The sequence below is a fragment of the Sorex araneus genome, chromosome 2 (assembly GCF_027595985.1).
Source record: "Sorex araneus isolate mSorAra2 chromosome 2, mSorAra2.pri, whole genome shotgun sequence".
In the NCBI taxonomy this organism is placed as follows: Eukaryota; Metazoa; Chordata; class Mammalia; order Eulipotyphla; family Soricidae; genus Sorex; species Sorex araneus.
Genome location: NC_073303.1, coordinates 204,013,552 through 204,033,515, shown reverse-complemented (window position 1 = coordinate 204,033,515; position 19,964 = coordinate 204,013,552). Strand labels below are relative to the sequence as shown.

Sequence of the window (19,964 nt, the reverse complement as noted above, 5' to 3'; positions counted from 1 at the left end):
TTTAATACCATTTAACTTTAAAAATTACAAGAGAAGGCTACTTTGCTTTTTTTTTTTTTAATTTAATTTAATTTTATTTTTTTTGCTTTTTGGGTCACACCCGGCCACGCACAGGAGTTACTCCTAGCTCTGCACTCAGGAATTACTCCTGGAGGTGCTCAGGCGACCATATGGGATGCTGGGATTCAAACCCGGGTCGGCTGCTTGCAAGGCAAACGCCCTACCTGCTGTGCTATCACTCCAGCCCAAGGCTACTTTGATGCAAAGAACAGATGAAAGTAATATATTCAAACAATTTACTTAACTTACTTTAGCCACTTTTCCCCCAAGACTTTCTCAAGCATTTCCCTCATTCTCCCAAAGTTCAAGTCTGTGTGATGTGCACTCTAAACACTTACTGGCTCAGTTATAAATCATAAATACATTTTTAATTGAGCCACCGTGAATGACGGAGTTCCAAAGCCACTCACGACTGAGCTCCAGGCGCACACCACCCCTTCCCAGTGTCCGAGTACCCCTCAGTCCCCTTTCCCCTTCTTCCTCTCTCTTGCCTTCTGGGCACTGCGGCTTCCACACCTGCTGACCAGGTATCATGCACATCCTCCATTCAGCACCTGTCCTCCTCCAGATTGACACTTGCACCCTGCCCCGCTACAGCTCAGTGCCCAGGAGCCCCTGAGCAGTGCTCGGAGAATCATGAGATACCAGAGATCAAACCCAGGATCCACGGACAAAGCACACAATCCGCCCCGAGTTGTCTCCCCTGGTGTCGAGACTGAGATGAGAAAGATAAATAATTCAAGTCTTTCTCCAAGAGACAATACACCACCTTAGACAACCTCTGAACCCAGTACACTGACCACTGCCAAACCCCAGGGTCAGCTGTCTGCCACCTCAGGGGTCCCTCACCATTCACCACCTTTCCCTATTGGGTCTACCTACCCCACCCCATCTATTAAAACATCATCCAAGAAAAATAAAGATAACAGATGCCAGCTCCTCTTCTGGGTAGAAACCCAGTCCGCACTTAGAGAAACTGAGCTAGAAAGCACGAGAGAACTCCAAAGCAAAAAGAACTCCAAGTCCCGTTTGAACTCATCTCCCCGCAAACAGTGACACCCTAACCCCCAGGACCTGTGGTACGACTTCACTCAGAACTGGGAGTCTTTGAAGGTGGCCTGGTCAAGGGAGACCTCCAGGGGCTGGAGAGACAAGACAGCGGCAGGCCTTGTGTGCAGCCAGCCCGGGTCGGCCCTGGCACCCCACAGAGCTCCTGATCCCTGAGCACTGAGAACTGACTTTGGGTGTGGCTCCAAAATAAAACGGAAAAAAAATAAAGGAAATAAGGAAGGAAGGGAGGGAGGGAGGGAGACAGGTAGGCAGGCAGGCAGGCGGCAGGGCGGCCATCAGGGTGTGATGCCATTCTCCGAGTGTCCATGAAACGGAGAGACCCGTACATGCAGACACAGAGAGACAGACAGTGAGAAGGCGCAGAAAGAAACACCATCTACAAGCCAAGGGCTGCCTGAGGCCACCAGAAACTGGGACAAAGCCCAGGGCAGATTCTCCCTCACAACTCTGAGAACTTATTTTATGTGTGTTTGTGTGTGTGCTGGGGTTGGCAGTGCCAGAGATCAAATTAAGGTCAGCTGCATGCAGACAAGCGCTTGTGCTGTCTGACCAGCTGCAATAACCATAGAGAGAACCAACCCTACCAACATCTCACTCTCAAGACTTTTGAATTTCAGAATTGAGCGACAGAGTGTTTCTGCTAAGCCGCTTTGTGACAGGGGCTCCAGGAACTAGAAACTTCGAGGGGAACCAAGGAACTGAAGCCCAACCATGGTCTCTTGGTAAATTAGTGACATCAACAGGCAAATAAAAATGGTTGGCTAACTTATTCAGAGAGCCAAAGAGTTCTGATCTGTCCTTTCACCTCTTTCTTTGCAGTGGGCTTCTAGGTAAAGCAGGTCATTGCAGAGAATCCTCAAGCAGTTACAGTCACAAAAGTAGCTCAGGCTGGAGAGAAAGTACCCTATTTGCTGACCCAGGGGCCCCAACCACCAGCAGCAGTCACCCTAAGCAGAGCCAGGAGAGGCCCCAACCACTGCCCCCCCGCCCCCCCCAGCACACACACAAACGCACATGAGATGAGCTCCTCCCTGCAGAGCCAGGAGAAGCCCTGCCAACGCCGTGTAGGACCCAACAGCACCCCGAAGCCCTGCGAGTTAAGACAAAGTCATTGCTTACCTCCTCGGTATTGATAACAAGCTTGGCTATAAAGAGACGTATATTCAATGATACGGATGGGTTTCCTAGTTTATCATGAAGAAATTTCATCCAAGGAGGAAGAGTCTGTGGCACTGTAGCCTGAAAACAAGTCAAAATGTATTAAAATAAGTTAATGCTTGATATCCTAAGACACCAATGGGCCTAAGAAAACTCGTGTTCATTTGACAGAGTGATAAAACTCGAGTCTCCCGTGTAACGGAAGAAGGCTCAGTGGGGCTCCCGAGTCGCGGTGGGCGAGACGCCAGCCGGCCAGCAGCTGACCTCGTCTCTGGGTAGGATGCGGCTCCGGTGCATGTGCTGGATGAGGGCCGTCATGGGCGCCATGCACTCGTGCTGGTTCAGCTCATCCATCTCGAGCTCCAGCACGTCACTAGGGATATCGGCATCTTTATTTTCCTAGGAAAAGAGAATAATCTTTGGTCAAGCTTTTCTTATTTGTCCAGCAATTTAACAACAGAATAAAATCTTTTAACCATTTCTGGGCCTCAAATTCTTGGGGCTCCACAGAGCTCTGGCAAGCATTTAGAAGAATGCTGAACTAGGCTCACCGTACATTCATGCTGATTTTATTAACATGTATACCAACACACAGGGTGTGGGGGAGCAACCGATTTCTCTGGGTATTTTCCTTTTTTTCCTTTTTTAATTTTTGGAAAATAGAAAGGTGCATTGGAAAGTAGAAGGGAAGAGAAAAGAAACTCCCCAGCCAGGGAGAAACTTTGCAGAGAACTAAGTTCTATCCCAGTGTTTCTTAGCACAGATCATTTCCAGGAGAAAATGTTGAGAAATCTGAGATGAAAAGTCTTACAATTAAAAAAAAGTCTTACAGCTAAGTCAGTATTTTTTAAGTACTGCTAGAGACTGAGTAGAAAAGCAATAAAAATGGTCTTCCAGGGTCACACAGATGGCCCAGAGGCTAAAATGCTTGCCTTATGTGTAGCCGACCCTTGTTTGAATTCCTGGTGACAACTGGTCCAACAAACATAGCCAGGAAAAGTGACCAAGCACTGCCAGGTGAGGCCCCAAAACCGAAACCAACAAAGTAGCCTTCTGTAATTCATAATGCTGTCTGTCTTGGTGGCAGAAATTATTCCAGCACATCACTTAGAGGATGAAGGTATTTGGAAATGCAATTCCACTCAGGGTCAACAGACAACTGCTGTAAGCTGAGGCTTCAGAGATGAGTGGAAGGAAGGCCATGCTGAGTCCGAGCAGCAGCAGGTGACACCGAACAGGGACTTGCCGGTACAGCCAGGGTCGTGTGAGACAAGCCATGAAAACCATACTAACCGGCCATAAAGTCAATCAGGGCAATCTCGTATTTTTTTCTTGCCAGGATCAAATATCCAAAACATAAGCCCTGAACAAAGCTCTGGACATTACCACTTAGATATATCCCTGGCATGATCATTTCAAATGCCCTCTTCCGTCTACGCGCTCAGGTAAAAAAAGAAACACATTTGATATTTGCTGAATTCAGATTCACTCATGTGCTTTTCCTGGGGGTTGAGGGGCTGCTCCCAGCTTTAGGGTTGCTCTCGTGCTGCTCCTGGGATTAACGCTGGGCCTCCGGAACCCAGACACTGACCCTTTGGGCTATCTCTCAGACCCTCAACATGTTTTGGTTTTTTGTTTTTGTCTCTTCATCAAGTGAGAATCTTGATGACATGAAATTGGAGAACCTAGAAGAAATGGATCCATTCTTGGTCTCTTATAGCCTCCCAAGGCCAAATCAAGAGAAATCAGAGAAGCTGTATATACCAATTCCTCTCAAGGTAACTGAAATCATAAACAAGTCTCCCTCAAAAAAGCGCTGTCCCAGACTGGTTTACCAATGAGTTGTCCCAAAACTTTAAAGAAGATTTAAAGTCCTTTTCAGGTTCTTTCAGGAAGCTGAAGAAACAGGAATTCTCCCAAACGGTTTCTATGAGGAAAACATTACCCTGACACCAAAAGCAAAGAGAGATACCACCGAAAAAGGAACTATTGACCCTATAGACCCATACCTCTGACAAACATAGATGCAGAGCCCTTAAAACATCAGCAAACTACATCCAATGACATGTGAAAAGAATCATATACCATGACCAAGAAGGCTGCATCCTAGAGATGTAATGATGGCTTAACATATGCAAGTCAATCGCATAATATACTATATGAATATAAGGAAAAATAAAACCCATATGGGCATAATAAGAGATACAAAACAAGTGCCTGACAAGATCCACATCCATTTATAATCACACAGGAAGACACCCGCTGCATGCTGCCTCACCCGCTGGCCCTGCCCCACTGACTCCCTATGACGTCTCCCAGGGGATGCAGCCCTGCAGTTAAAGACCATGGAAACAGCGGTCTCCACAGCTGAGGACTCTGGGCACCCTGAGGTGGCAGGCTAAGCCCCCACACCGCCGAGGCCCCTCAACGGCACCCACACCCTGCCCTGCAGCCACCCAAGGGCTCAACTCCACTGCTTCATGAATGTTCTCTGCAGAAGCACCACACTGTGAAGAATTTCAGGTAGCTCATGTCTAGGCTACTGGGATCTTCTTGAGTGAGGTGGTAGCCGCCCCCACCCCAGCCCCCAACACGGCACCTCCCTCAGCTGCTCCCATGGCAACTCACTGGCACACATAGTAGATCTAAAGGCTCTGGATGCGAGACCCCACACCTCGCACTGCCTCTCCTATAGGAGCCCCCAAATCAGACGGGAAAGCAACAGAGAACCAGCTAAACCCCACAGAAACAGGAACACAGAAGGCCCAACCAGCAACGAACAGATTAGTATGTTCTCAGACAAGGACCTACCAACCCCACAACCAGATACAACAAGTTTCACGTAAACTGATTTTTATACTTACTGATTTTAATATTGGAGATCTCTTATCTAATCAATTTTAGTTCTAGAACTATCAACAGTTGTAGCTTTTTCTATATTAAAATAATTTTTAAAAAAATTAAATGAGGATAGAACAGCATGGAAAGTATCATGCTAAGTGAAATGAGTCAGAAAGAGACAGACATAGAAAGATTGCACTCATCTGTGGAATACAGAATAATAGACTATAAGACTAACGCCCAAGAATAGTAGAAATAAGTACCAGGAGGTTGTCTCCATGGCTTGGAGGCTGGTCTCTCATTCTGTTAACTCAGGGAAGGGACCACCAAGTAAAATGTGGTCGGAGGTCATGTGCGGGAAGGGTGATGCGGGCCGAATATAGACTAGAGACTGAACACAATGGCCACTCAACACCTTTATTGCAAACCACAACACCTAATCAGAGAGAGAGAACAAAAGGGAAGACCCTGCCATAGTTGCAGTGTGGGGTGGGGGGAGACGGGACTGGGGAGGGTGGGAGGGATGTTGGGTTTACTGGTGGTGGAGAATGGGCATTGGTGAAAGGATGGGTTATCAGAACTTTGTATGGGGGAAACATGAGCACAAAAATGTATAAATCTGTAACTGTACCCTCACGTTGACTCTCTAATTAAAAATAAACTAATAAAATAAATGAGGATAGAAGGAAATTCCTCAGTGTAATGAAAGTCATCTACCGTGAATCCACAGCTAATGTCACACTCAATGGAAAAAACCCTGAAACCTTCCCTTTATGTTCAGGCACAGACAGGTTGGCCATTTTCATCACTACCGTACAGTCTAGCACTGGAAGTCTTCCAAATGCAATTAGGCAAGACTGATCAAGGGAACCCAGATTGGAAAAGAAGTCAAACTACCATTATCTGAAGCTAACGTGATACTATACTTAGAAAGGCATAAAATCCACAAACACCTCCTAAGAAATATTAAGTCTACACAGTAATGTAGCAGACAACAAAATCAACATCTAGAAATCCATGGCACTTCTATACATAAACAATGAAACAGGACAGAAAAAAAAATTCCACAACAGCACCTTAAAAAAATCAAGTATCTGGGAATACACATAATAAAGGAAGTAGAAGTCTGATAGAAAACTTCAAATTACTACTTAAAAATAAGACACAAGGAAATGGAACAGAGCCCACGTTAACAGACTGGGAGGATTAATATTGTCAAAACAACAACCCTACCCAAAGCACCACTGATCAAGGTAACCTCTATAAATAAGGACAGTGAGCTCGTCTGAGCCTGGGCTATTTTGATTTGGGGAGACATTTGGTTACCGATTTGATTTCCTCGAGAATAGTTGGTCTGCTCACGTATTCTGTTTCTTCTTGATTCAATCTAGGGAGGTTGTAAGAGTCCAAAAATTCATCCATTTTTACTAGGTTCTGCTGTTTTGTGGCATACAGATTTTTAAAATAATCCCTGATGACCCTCGGAGTTTCTGTGGTATCTGTTGTGACGTCTCCCCGTTCATTTCTGATTCAGTCTATTAGGGTTCTCTCTTGTTAGGAGTCTTGCTTGTGGTTTGTCAATATTGTTTATTTTTCCAAAGAACCATCTCTTGGTTTCATTAATCTTCTGAACTGTTTTCTTTTTTAATTCAAATTCATTAATTTCTGCTCTGTCTTACTTATTTCCTTTCTTCTACTTGCTTGGAGTTCCATTTGTTGGTGTCTTCCAGCTGCTAAGCCATGCGGTTAGGTTATTTATTTGGTCCCTTTCTTCCTTCCTAATGAGTGCCTGCATTGCTAGGAACTTTCCTATCAACATCGCTTTGCTGTGTCCCGTAAGTTCTGGTAGCTCAAATGCTCATTCTCATTAGTTCCCAGGAATCTGTTCATTTCCTCTTTGACCCACTGTTTATTCAGTGGCGAGCTCTTTCATTTCCAAGTGTTTTGAGTTTTTACCCCGTTTCTGTTTGTGATTAACTTCTATTCAATGCCTCATAGGCTGATACAATTTCTAAGCTCTTGAATTTATGGAGTTATGTTTTGGGGCCCAGCATGTAGCCTATTTGTAGACTGTCTCGTGAGCAATGGAGAAGAATGTATATTCAACTTGGGGGGATAAAAAGTTATATATATGTATGCATATATCTACTATGTTCCTTTCTTCCATTTCTTCCTTCAAAGTCAGTGTTCTTGCTGAGTTTTAGTCTAGCTGATGTACACAGGGATAAACCAAGTGCTACTGTGTTGCCATTAACAACTTCTTTCATGTCTTTTAGAAGTTGTTTTAAATAATGGTATCTCATTAGGTGTATGTGTGTGTGTGTGTGTGTGTGTGTGTGTGTGTGTGTGTATTTTGCTTTTAGGGCCACACCCAGTGATGAACAGGGGTTACTCCTGGCTCTGAACTCAGGAATTACTCCTGGCAGTGTTTGGGGGACCATATGGGATGCCGGGGATCGAACCCGGGTCAGCCGCCTGCATGCAAGGCAAACGCCCTCCCCTCTGTACTATTGCTCTAGTTCCTAGGTGCATGTATTTTCAGGAGTGAGTTCTTCCTGATGACTGATCATTAAGAATTGGTGATTAAGACCCCTTAATCATTAAGAAATAACCATGTCTTTTATAACTTTTTTTAGCTTTAAGTCTGTGTTGTCTGATATAAGCATGGCCACCTTTTTAGGGTAGCTATTTGCCTGAAATATTGTCCTTCAATCTCTGACTTTGAGTCTGTTTGCCTTGACTATTCAAATTTTTTTTTTTACAGGCAGCAGAAGATTGGTTTAAGTTTTCTAATCCTGAGAAGTGACCAATGTGACAGTAATAGTTGGATGATCACTCTGGACAAGAACTGAGTGTTGAAAGGAGGTAAAGAGATGTACGTGATAACTTTTCAGCATCTGTATTGCAAATCAAAATGCCCACAAGGAGGGAGGGGGAGCAAGAGAAAGAAGAAAAGTGCCTACCACAGAGGTTGGGGGTGGGGTAGGCAGGAGAGTCATTGAGGACACTGGTGGGAAATGTACATTGGTGAAGGGAGGGGTGTTGGAACGTTATATGACTGAAACCGAATCATCAACAACTTTGCAACTGTATATCTCACTGACTCAATTAAAAAAAATTTAAAGAAAGCTTTCTAATCCATTTCACTACTTTGTGTCCCTTAATTGGTGCATATAGTTAACTGACATCAAGTGAGATTATTGTCACGAAGCTTTTGCCATCTTTCTGTGTGTCAGACCTGTTCGTATAATTTGTCTTGTGTTAAAGACGCCTCTTCAGTGCTCCTTGCAAAGTTGGTTTAAAGTTTGTCTACGAAGGTGCTGGACTACTGTCTATCTGAGCAGCTCTGTATTGTTCCTTTAAATCTCAGCGACAGTCGACAGTCTAGCTGGGATGGTGGTTTCTTGCGGGGGGGAGGGGGGGAGGGCGGGGAGGGAGGAGCACATCCACACCCAGCTGTGTTCAGTACTTACACCTGCACTCAGGAACTATTCCTGGGGAGCTCAGGAGACCATATGGCACACTGGGGATCAGAGCTGGGTGGGCCACGTGCAAGGCAAGCATCCTACCTACTGTACCGTTGCTCAAGCCGAGATACAGTGTTCACCGTGAGGTACTCATATTACTGAGGTGTTTTGTCTCAGCTATCTCCCACCATTGTCCTGGGGCCCATAGGGACTCATCTGATAAATCTGTTGTGAATCTTAGGGCCACTCCTTTGTATTTTGTTTCCGTGTTTGATCATTCTGCTTTCAATACTCCATCTCTATCATTGGCTTTCGTGATTCTGATTTCGACGTGTCTTTGGCGTACTCTCACTCGGGTGTCCTTTGGCTGCTAGGAAGTCTCCAGAGCCTCTTGAGTCTGGTATATGCACTCCTCAACTCTGGGAACTTCCCAGCTATGATTTCTCTGATTAATGATTCTTCACTGGAATGGCTTTCCTGTTGCTGAGATGCTCTGGTAACTCTCAGTGAGTTCTTCCAATCCTTTAAAGATCTACTTCCGATCCTTTTCAGGCTCTTTCAGAAAGTCAAAAACAGAAACCCCTCCAATTTCTTTGAGGCTAAGGTTATCGTGACACCAAAAGAAGATAAAAACACCACACACATCCACACCCACACACAGAAAACTAAGACCTACATTCCTGATGAATGTAGATACAAAGATCCACAACAAAATACTACCAAAACCACCAAGAACAAAACTACTCTAGAAAATAGGGTCCATTTATCTCCTTCTAAGGGCTAGAGCATCACTGCTGTTATCTCCCCGAGACGTTTTCTGGTGTACTCATGAAGACACACCAGATACTCATGCACTGAAGGACACTTCTTTACTCCAGAGATACTGTGTGTCAAGGAAGATTAAAACAGTCAGATGCAGATAGTGATGTGTCATGAAAAAACATCATTAAAACACACATGGACTCTGTGAGCATTATCAATCCAAGTTAATAAAGTATAAAGAACTAGTGAAATTGAGCAACTGAAGATTGTTAGAGACTATTATAAGTCTCAAGAAAGAGAAGATAGCTTTCCCCCTGTAAAAAGAACAAAGCTCTTCCACATTCCCCTGTCACGGAGACACTTCACTTTCTCAGAAGGACAACACGAGCACCTAAGACTCTGTGGGGCTCGTCCTTCTTACGGCCTGGACCCCCTGAGCACCACCCCGAGTGGCTCCTGAGTGCAGAGCAGGAGGAACCCCTGCGTATCTCTGAGTACGGCCCCCAAACACAAAAAAAAGGAAAAGAAATCTGCAAACAGTTCTGATTTCAAACATGAACCTCAATATTAGTGTGAAGCGGGCCCGGGGGAGTGCCGTCCTTCCTACGCTGACTGAACCACACTGCCAAGAAGATGGAAACTGAGCCTTGACCTTGGACAATTCTCTGAACAAATGCTCTACTGAGGTGTACTGACAGGCCCGGTATTCTCCAGTTCAGCACTGTCCTCTCTCCACTACTACGAATATTCTTGAGTTTCTGTCAGTGCGGTACAGGGGGCACGCCCCAGGCCCACGCAGGTAAGGCATGTGCTCTAACACCTAGCTGTATCCCTGGCCCAACAATATTCTTGAACTTGCGAAGTACAATTACCCGTCTTCGAAAATGGCCAGTGGTAGATTTCGTGTGTTGGGAGCTGTAAGAGTAACTCTGGACTCCAGTTGAGAAATCAAATTGACTCATTTCCTCACTCAGGCTACTTTCTGCCAAATATGACAAGGAAGATATATAATGAGGACCACCTGAAATATAAAGAAAAAGAACAGGTTTACTTGCACATGGTAAGAAACATATTTCTCTGAGCACAAATGATATTAGAATTAAAGGATACTTTTCATCTGTACATCAATCTTCTGACAATTAATTTCCCAGATTAATAAAACAAAAAGAAATGTGAGGTTCTATATGCAAACAAATATAAAGCCAGTCTACACCTTCAAAATGTGTTTTTGAGATATATAAGCCCCCCTTCCTCCCAGGCCAAACAGATCTTTCTATGCAGCATTGTTTAATTCACTGCATTTCTTTCTAAATCAACTAAAACTAAAAATTCCAATTTTAATGTTTTGGGGCAATTAATTTTCAATTATTTCTATAACAAATGCCAGCTACTAGAATCTGCCCATCACTTGGAAAAAACATCCTACCTGAATCCTCATTAGCTGCTTCCCTGGCTTCTTTCCGAATTTCAATATACCTTTTCCTTCTTTCCATAGGAACCTATTAGGCAGAACAAAATTCAAAACATTTGGGATTGTGGTCATGTTTTCTACTTAGTAGCAGTATGGGAAAACAAATAAGAACCCACAGTTACTAACTTAATTTTATTTTGGTTTTCGGGCCACACCCGGCAATTCCTGGCTCTGTGCTCAGGGCAGACTGGAGGGGCCGGGGGACCCCTGGGCTCGAGGGCACGGGCCTGAGTCACCAGCCACTGAGTCTAGGAGCCACCTAGACAAGTGCTAGTACTCTTTCGTTCTGCCGTTCTTTCAATATATACTTAGACAAGAAGCCCAAGTTTTGTCCCAAAAGACAAAAGGCAGAAACCATGCATATAAGAGTGTGACCCACTGGGGCTCATTCAGGGTGCAGTTATGCACGGCTGTGAATGATGGCCCAGACACCGAGCAGAGGTCTGCCCGCAGGTGGCCAAGCCGGCTCGCTCCCCAGCACCGCTGTGATTCCCCCGAACCCCGCCACGAGTGATCCCTGAGCGCAGAGCCAAGAGAAGGCCCTGAGCGCCACCAGCTGATGTGCGTGAGGCTTAAAACCCTGCCCCTCTATCCTGTGGGCTCCTGAGCCTGCCGAGACTCCAGCCTCGTCCTTCCAGCCCCACAGCCCTGGGGCGGCGGAAACTTAAGCTTGTCACACATCTGCCAGAGCAAGTTTTCCACTGCAGGTTTTCTTTACTATCTGAAAGCAGAGTGCTCCTATTTGGTAAGATTTGCTGGGTAATTTTGGGGGGCTAGGGGAATGCTCAAATTCTTCCAGATAGCGACATCATATTTCCAGGCTTCTGACTACAAAGTTATAGTAACCAAAACTGTGATACTGGGATAAAGACACAGATGAATGGAAAGGGACTGAAAGCACAGAAATAAATCTTCACTAATACAATTTACAGCAAACGAGTTAAGAGCATAAAACGAAGAACAGTCTCTTCAGCCAGTCTTAGGAAAACTGGTCAGCCACATGTAAAGGAATGCCACTGGGCCAGGCAGACAGCCCAGGGGACACAGCACCCGCCTTGCATGTGTACGGACCCCTTTCACTCCCAGAGCCTCGTGGTTCCGAGCAGCATGGGGGAAGCCTGGGAGGCCAACCGCACAGCGTGACTTGGTGTGAGCACTGAGCCTCACATCTGGCTGGCCTCCATGACTGGAGAGGCCCCCTGACCTCTGAGCACTGCTGGAGGGGTCCCCACCACCCCAAAAAGGATGAAACTGGACCATTACTGCACCAGGCACAAGGGGCAACTCAAAATGGACAAAAGACTTGCATGGTAGACCTCAAACTATAAAATAAATGGGAGAAAACTAGATAAACTTTCCATGATACTGGCTTCATTGGTATTTTGGGGAATTCAACTCCACAGGCAAGGAAAATGAAAGCAAAAATAAATAAGATTACATGAATCTAAAAACTTTTTGCCCATGAAAAGAAACAAAAAGTATCCTACTTACCTAAAACAAAAGGATATCCTACTGAAGAGTATAAAGTATTCACTTTCCATAAGTGTGACAAGAAATTAATAAAACTCACACAAAACTCAACAATGAAAAAAAAATTCAACTACCTTATCAAAACACAGGGAGAAGAGCTGAACAAACACTTGACCAAGGAAAACATGCAGGCACACTATCACTCATAATCGGGGGGATGCAAATCAAGACGACAAGAGACATCATCCCACACACCTGAGAATAGAGTTATCAAGAAGTCTGCATAGACCATTGCTGACAAGGACTCAGGGAAAAGGGAACCCTCCTACACTGCCGAAAAGGATGCAAATTGGTTCAACCCCCTGAAAAACAGTGTTGAGATCTGCTCTCAAATTAAAAATAAACCAACCATGTAATCCCGCCATTCCAATCCTAAATATCTGTGTGAAGAATAGAGAACCACGAACCCAAAGAGAAGCATGCACAGTCTGTGTGCCTGCTCACTGCGGGGCTCCTTACGACAGATCTGGAGAGAAACTAGTGTCCTGGGACATCTAGTGGGTAACGCCATCACTGTCTGCACGGAAAACTACTCGGGAGAAAAGCTAAAGATTTGGTTTTCACTACCACATGATAAATCTGAAGGAGACCATGTTAAGAAAAATATATTTGGGGGTTGGGGAGGCCAGAGAGTTAGTACGGCGGATTGACCATATGAAACTGCCAGATACTGGGGTGCAAAGCACCCCAATGTTGGGAATTTATTATGTTCGGCATGATATGTATTTTCACCTATAAGCATCTCATTTTTTATGGGGTGCGGAAGGGGTGGGCCACACCCAACAGTGCTCAGAGAGTATTCGTGGCCCTGTACTCAAGAGTAACCATTGGTGGTGCCCAGGGGACCACAGACAATGCTGGGAATCCCAACAGGGGTTGGTGGGATGCGAGGCAAGCACCTTAACTGCCTGATAGGTGTATTTTTAACTTAGAAACACCATTGAAAACCTCTACTCACCTCAACTTCCACTGGAAATGTATAGCAACGCTTTACGTCGATCAGATTTTCAAAAATAAGCAAGTTCTGGAAAACAAAAGAATCATAAAATCAGCCAAACTACAGAGATGCCACCAATACTGCAGAATTAATGCTATCAATTCCTCGGGGAGAAGAGATTCAGCTTCATAAATATATATGCAGAACTGAGAAGAACTACACTGTAGGTGATACGAGAATGCACCACTTCTAACTTGAATTGCTACCCTCTCTCTTGTGAAATGACAACAGGGAGCTCCTCAGGAGGCCTACCTTCTCCGGTTTCTCACTGAAGAGAAACCCCTGGTAGAATTTCAACTCCGTGAAGACGCAGCAGAGAACAGAAATGGCACAGTTGTAGGCGGCGCAGTGATAGAGTCTTCTCTTCTCCAGCAACTGGGTCTCACCCGCCATGTTCTCCGTAAACACATCATAGCACAACCTTCGAAGGAGAGCCAGAATGAAAGCCGATTCCTCTACCGGGGAAAGGACCGCTCAAGCCCGGCAATGCCACATGAGAGGATCTCATTCAGCACACCTGGGGCTGTGCCAGCCTGGGTCTGGCAAAGTGCGTGGTGACAGAACAGCTCAGCTCAGCGAAAGCAGCATCTATGGTCGAGTGGCAGGAAGGGCACCAGCGTCGTAAGAGCAGGACAGACAGTAACCCAGCCCACGAAGCCAAGGAAAGCCTCAAGGGAAGAGGTCAACAAGTAGACGATAGCAACAGAATTCTCTCTGCATGCCGGCCCTGTGGTGAGGTGCCCTGGGAAGCCCGGGGATGGCACGGGAAGCAGCAGGACAGCGTCACGGTCCTCCTGGGGGGGCCTGCCTGCATGGAGGTGCTATGGGACGTCACCGAGGCCACAAGCCGGGCAGAGGTGACCACCTGCACTTGGCCGCAGGCACCCGTGCTCTGCAGCCACAGCTGGTTCTCTGCGCAGTGCCATCCGCTCGCCAAGCTGAAAGTGGTGCATGCCAGGCCTTTACTGGAAATTTCTGTTGAACTCTGCCATTGCCGATGAGGTTCCTTTGAGTGGTTCGGAGGGAAATGAAATAATGAGGTTCTTCCTACCACAGACACATCACTCTGACAGCAGTGGGGAGGACCGAGAGAAACGAGCTGGGAGCAGAGAGAGCAGGCACGCAAGAGACCGTGAGATTAGGGACACAATGCACCGAGGAGAGGAAGGGCGGGGACGAAGTTTCCACAGGCCTGAGGAGACAAAATCTGGCAAGACAGTGTGTGCAGAGGCAGGAGAAGGAAGCCCAAGGAAGGGAAAGACGAACCTCTGGTCTCCTGTTTATGTACATGAGGAGGTATAATAAGACAGAAACAATAATTAGTTGGCTTTGGATATGCACAACGGGATATGGCAACATCTGTGCTCAACACTGACCAAGAGGAAACCGTTTCGGGTCTAGCTTTTAAATGTGTTGACTGCTCTGTTTTGTAGAATGCTTACTTAAAGATTTTAACATTCCAGGGCTAGAGCCATAGCACAGCGGGTAGAGCGTTTGCCTTGCACGCGGCCGACCCAGGTTCAATTCCCAGCATCCCAATGGTCCCCTGAGCACCGCCAGGAGTAATTCCTGAGTGCAGAGCCAGGAGTAACCTCTCAGTATTGTCGGGTGTGACCCAAAAAGCAGTAAATAAATAAATAAATAATTCTAAGATTCCATCAATTCCAAATGATTGACAGAAGAAATAAAAAAAGCTAAATCCCTTCTAAATGTAAATCATACCACTAAAAATCTATAACAAGTTATTAAGGGGAGAAAAATGGTAGGAAAAACAGTAAGAGTAAAAAGTTTTATGTATAGGAAAAAATATTACTCTAAAACATGCTAAATTAAGTAGCTGTCACACAAGGAAAACAAAGTATTGAAAGCTCAATAATTTAACAAAAATTGATATTAAGTGCATGAAAACATTTAAATTGTTTAAATTGCATAAAAATTTGACAAATCAAATATAATCTTACTTAATAAGTGTCTTTGTAAGTTCACTTCCTTCTCCAGATGAGCCATGGAAAGATTGGTTAATTCTGGATTCTTTTGAGTGCACAACCTCTTTCCGAAGACGAGAATACATTACTTCTAGGATCTTGAAATAGCCCATCTTCTTGGTGATTTGAGTATCAAAGGTGGATTCATTTAACTACAAAAATGGGATATGATTATCTCCGGTCTTATCAATTCTGAAAAATCTTACTGAAATAACATTTAATACACAATTCTCTTTGCATCACGGTATCACTGTATCACTGTCATCCGTTGTTCATCAATTTGCTCGAGCGGGCACCAATAACATCTCCATTGTGAGACCTGTTGTTACTGTTTTTTGGCATATCGAATACACCACGGGTAGCTTGCCAGGCTCTGCCATGCCGAAGGGATACATACTCTCGGGTGGCTTGCCGGGCTCTCCGAGAGGGACGAAGGAATCGAACCCAGGTCAGCCGAGTGCAAGGCAAATACCTACCCGATTTGCTATTGCTATCTCTTTGCATAGAAAAAAACTAGCAAAGCAGCGAAATCCCTCAAAGCCTGGCCCTGCCGATCAGGACCCTGGCTCTGTCCCATCTCCCCGCCCCTGGGCTTCTGGCTGCCATGCCCACAAACTGCTTTCAGGCGCCATTTTAAGCGCGTAAACGGCCATAACCCAGAGACTCACAAATGAATCTCAGAGCCAAGCAACTCGCTGCAGAGATATCCCCAGACCCCAGTTTTTTAGAACTCCAGGAGCATGGGCACCTCATGCTATTATAACAAGCAATACAAAACAAACTGTCCAGCATCTGCCTGTGTGGCAGGTTTGAGTGGTGGTGGGAAAATTCCAAATAATGGTGGTGGGAGGGTGTAATGGCGGTGGGATTGGGATTGAAATATGGAATGTAATCCATTATTGTGAACAACTTTATGAAAAAAAAATTTAAAAAAAGACCTAGTCTTGTTATATGGGATCAAAATGTCGACGCAGGTATTAAAATACTACAGTGACTTCTGCAGAATATGACGCCATTGTCCAAATAATGAGCTTAGATTATTAAAAATATAAATTCTGACAAAATATTGAGGGTCAAAAAAGCAACTCATTGAAAAAACTCAGAGGGGCTGCAGCAATAGCACAGCGGGGAGGGCAGTTGCCTTGCACAAGGGTAACCCGGGTTCAATTCCCAGCATCCCATAGGGTTCCCCAGGCACCACCAGGAAAGATTCCTGAGTGCAGAGCCAGGAGTAACCCCTGTGCATTGCCGGGTGTGACCCAAAAAGCAAAAAAATAATAATCTGAAAAAATAAATGTCAGGATGACAGAGCTGACCCAGGCCCCACACCCAGCCCCACACTCAGTAGCTCGTGCTGCCCAGAGATCAGAGAGCAGGACTAATCGCTAAACACCACCTGGGATGGCCCCCAAACAACCACCCCCAAAAAACCCCACAAAATTTCAACTAAAGTATACACTTTATGATCTATCAGAAGCCATGGCATAAGCCAGAGTCTCTGGCAGCAGGCTCCAGGTGCTGGAAAAAGCCAAGAGCCAAATCCCCCCAAGCTTTGTGAGCACGTGTGGCCCCAACATCTTGATTTCAGCCCTGAGAAACGGATGCATCATCCCTGGTCCCATACCCAAATGCTGGTTGCTTAGGCCAGCCCTGGGTTAGTTACACCAGCCCCAGGCCACTGTCACGTGAGCCCGGCAGCAATGAAGTGCAGAGGTACCATTCCCTGAGCGAGAGACCACCTGACTCAACACGCTGGTCGAGAGGCGCCAATTTTTATTGCTATTTAATATGTAACACAATACCTTCATAAATCTGGACTTCAATACATTAATGGCATCCACCACGACTTTGCTAAAGAACTCTTCCAGAGTGCTCAGGCTAGCATGCCACAGCAGCGTGAGGAGAGAACGGTCCACAATCGCCTGGCGGGTGGCGTTTGACAGGAGGTCCTCCCTCTGGAACATGGCGTACACGCCCTCCAGGAGCTTCAGCTGCGAGTCACACGGACTCCTGTGGAAAACAGGAACATCAGGGGCTGGAGCAACAGCACTTCAGGGGTCGGGGGGTGCCTTGCATGAGGCCAACCTGGGTTCGATTCCCAGCATCCCATATGGCCTCCCGAGCACTGCCAGGAGTAACCACTAAATGCAAAGCCAGGAGTAACCCCTGTGTATCACCAGGTGTGACCCAAAAAAGCAAAAATAAAATAAAAACAGGAACATCGCCCACCCGTTCTTTGGTTTTTTTTTTTTTTTTTTTTTTCTTTTTGGGTCACACCTGGCGATGCACAGGGGTTACTCCTGGCTTTGCACTCAGGAATTACCCCTGGCTGTGCTCAGGGGACCATATGGGATGCTGGGATTTGAACCCGGGTCGGCCGCGTGCAAGGCAAACGCCCTACCCGCTGTGCTATCTCTCCAGCCCGCCCACCCGTTCTTTGAACAGAAACTTTGAGTCCCTACTATATAGACTACGTGAACGTAAATGATTATGATTTGAAAAAAATATCTTAAGGTTATAAATAAGAACCATGAGATAGAGAGTATTTATATAAGAATTATACATTTTATTTATACATAGAAATAGTCGCACCAAATTCAGGCACTAGCAAGGTTCTTTTTCCCAAATACTTTTATGTCTGGTCTTGCTTAAAGAACATCTGGAAGATCTTGGAAGAGTGGTAGGACGTATTTCTGGAATTTGAATCTCATAAATTAAAATATATAATTTTGTCTCTAGATACTAAAAAGTAATGAATTATCTCTATTTTCTACACAGAGTGTAGATTTCATTCTACACAGAATGAAATCCATCTTTCATTTTTCTCATCTGGGAACTAAGATATGTGAATGATCACCTCAAGGTCTTATCTATATTAAGAATACAGTTACTTTCCCAAGGAACGTTGAAACGAGGGCACAGTTGGAAGCTTGCCTCAAATGCTGGGGGAGAAGGCAGCTGGGACAGAGAAGAAACCACTGTGACAAGAATAGTTGGGAATGATCGCTCGGGATAAGAACTGCGTGCTGAGAGGAGATAGAGGAGCAAACATGATAACCTTTCAGTATCTGCATTACAAATCATAATGCCCGGAGAGAGAGACAGAGAAACGGGCAGGCAGGCAGAGAATCATTGTATGACTGAATCCGATCATGAACAGCTTTATAACTGTGTACCTCACAATGACCCAATAAAAAAATTAATAATTTTTTTAAAAAAAGTGTATAGTTACTCTTCTCTTCTACCACAAAGAGAAGTTTGGACTAATATATCATTGAAATCCTTTTGGTTCTAGGTCCAGAGAGACAGTACAGCAGGCAAGGCACACGGTCTGGTGCCTTGCTACTTTTATTGCTATTTAATATGTAACACAATATCTTTATAAATCTGGACTTCAATACATTAATGGCATCCACCACGACTTTGCTAAAGAACTCTTCCAGAGTGCTCAGGCTTGCGTGCCACAGCAGTGTGAGGAGAGAAGAGAGGACTTTGTTTTGTAGAATGCTTACTTAAAAATTCCTGAGTGCAGAGCCAGGAGTGACCCCTGTGCATTGCTGGGTGTGACCCAAAAAGAAAAAAAAATGGTAAAATAACCTACAAAAGGAACCCAAAGCAGGCAGACGGAAGAAATAATAAAATTTGGGGGGCAGGGGGCAGGGTGCTAAAAAGACCATAGAAAGGCAACAGGTAAGGAACTTCCAAGCGGCTGACCCAGATTCAACCCCTGCATCCCAGATGGTCCCCCAAGCACCACCAGGAGTTATGTCCTGAGTGTACAGCCAGGAGTAATCCCTGAGCACTGGCAGGTATGCCCCAAAATCCGTATCAAAACAAAATATAGCAGAAATCAATGAACTGAATAAAATAAAAACCCAAAAGATTAATCAAACCATAATCTGGCTCTTTGAAAAAATAAACGAGAGTTGAGCCAGAGTGATATGTCATAACTAATAACTATGTCACAGTTAAACTATTCTAGCAGTCTACAATGTTTCCGTCTACGAGAGAAATCTGAAACAGCAATTACTGATGATAACATCATAGCTGCAAAAGCACAGCATATTTTAGAGAGATACATTCAGACATGAAGTGATACAGGGTCACATACTTGCTGAAATTACAACTAATAGCAAAATCGAACACAGAACAATAAGTTGACGCAGCTGAGAATATGCTGAGGCGTGCTCCATGGAAGGTTTCATCCACAGCCCTGAACTTTAATTATGACTTTCATAATAAAGACTTTTTTCAAAGATAACTAAAATTTAGTTCAGAGTTGAGTGCAACTATCAATTATTTTAAAACAAAAAACATTTATCACATAAAGAAAATGTATAGAGTTCTCAAATTTGAATGACTTACTTTCTCATAACCTTTTTAAAAGTGGACTGAAATTGTTCTTCCATAACATGCTGCTGTTCGCGACAAAGGATGTCTGTCATCAGCTGCAGCAACATAGGGCTCTCAGACAGCTCCAGTGCATCCAGAAACTAAGGGGAAAATAACAATAATACTGCTGCTGGCATTCCTGTTTTACATGTCTCGTTATTAACAGCTAAAATACAAACAGAAAATCTGAACGATACTCTCAGCTGGTCTCAGTGCACCCAATGCTGCGG

The 19,964-nt window shown here is 44.9% G+C and overlaps 1 protein-coding gene across 1 annotated transcript in view; it reads right to left on the bottom strand.

The window, feature by feature from the left end:
• Positions 1-19,964, bottom strand: part of PRKDC (protein kinase, DNA-activated, catalytic subunit) — a 150,763-nt gene that overhangs the window by 66,093 nt on the left and 64,706 nt on the right. Inside the window, exons 40-48 of the mRNA XM_004615377.2 lie at positions 19,708-19,835; positions 17,145-17,352; positions 15,319-15,494; positions 13,610-13,778; positions 13,319-13,384; positions 10,786-10,858; positions 10,232-10,380; positions 2,554-2,688; positions 2,251-2,370 (exon numbers count right to left, since the gene is read on the bottom strand). Of these exons, the coding sequence (XP_004615434.2) occupies positions 2,251-2,370; positions 2,554-2,688; positions 10,232-10,380; positions 10,786-10,858; positions 13,319-13,384; positions 13,610-13,778; positions 15,319-15,494; positions 17,145-17,352; positions 19,708-19,835 (1,224 nt within the window). The remainder of the gene's footprint in view (positions 1-2,250; positions 2,371-2,553; positions 2,689-10,231; positions 10,381-10,785; positions 10,859-13,318; positions 13,385-13,609; positions 13,779-15,318; positions 15,495-17,144; positions 17,353-19,707; positions 19,836-19,964) is intronic.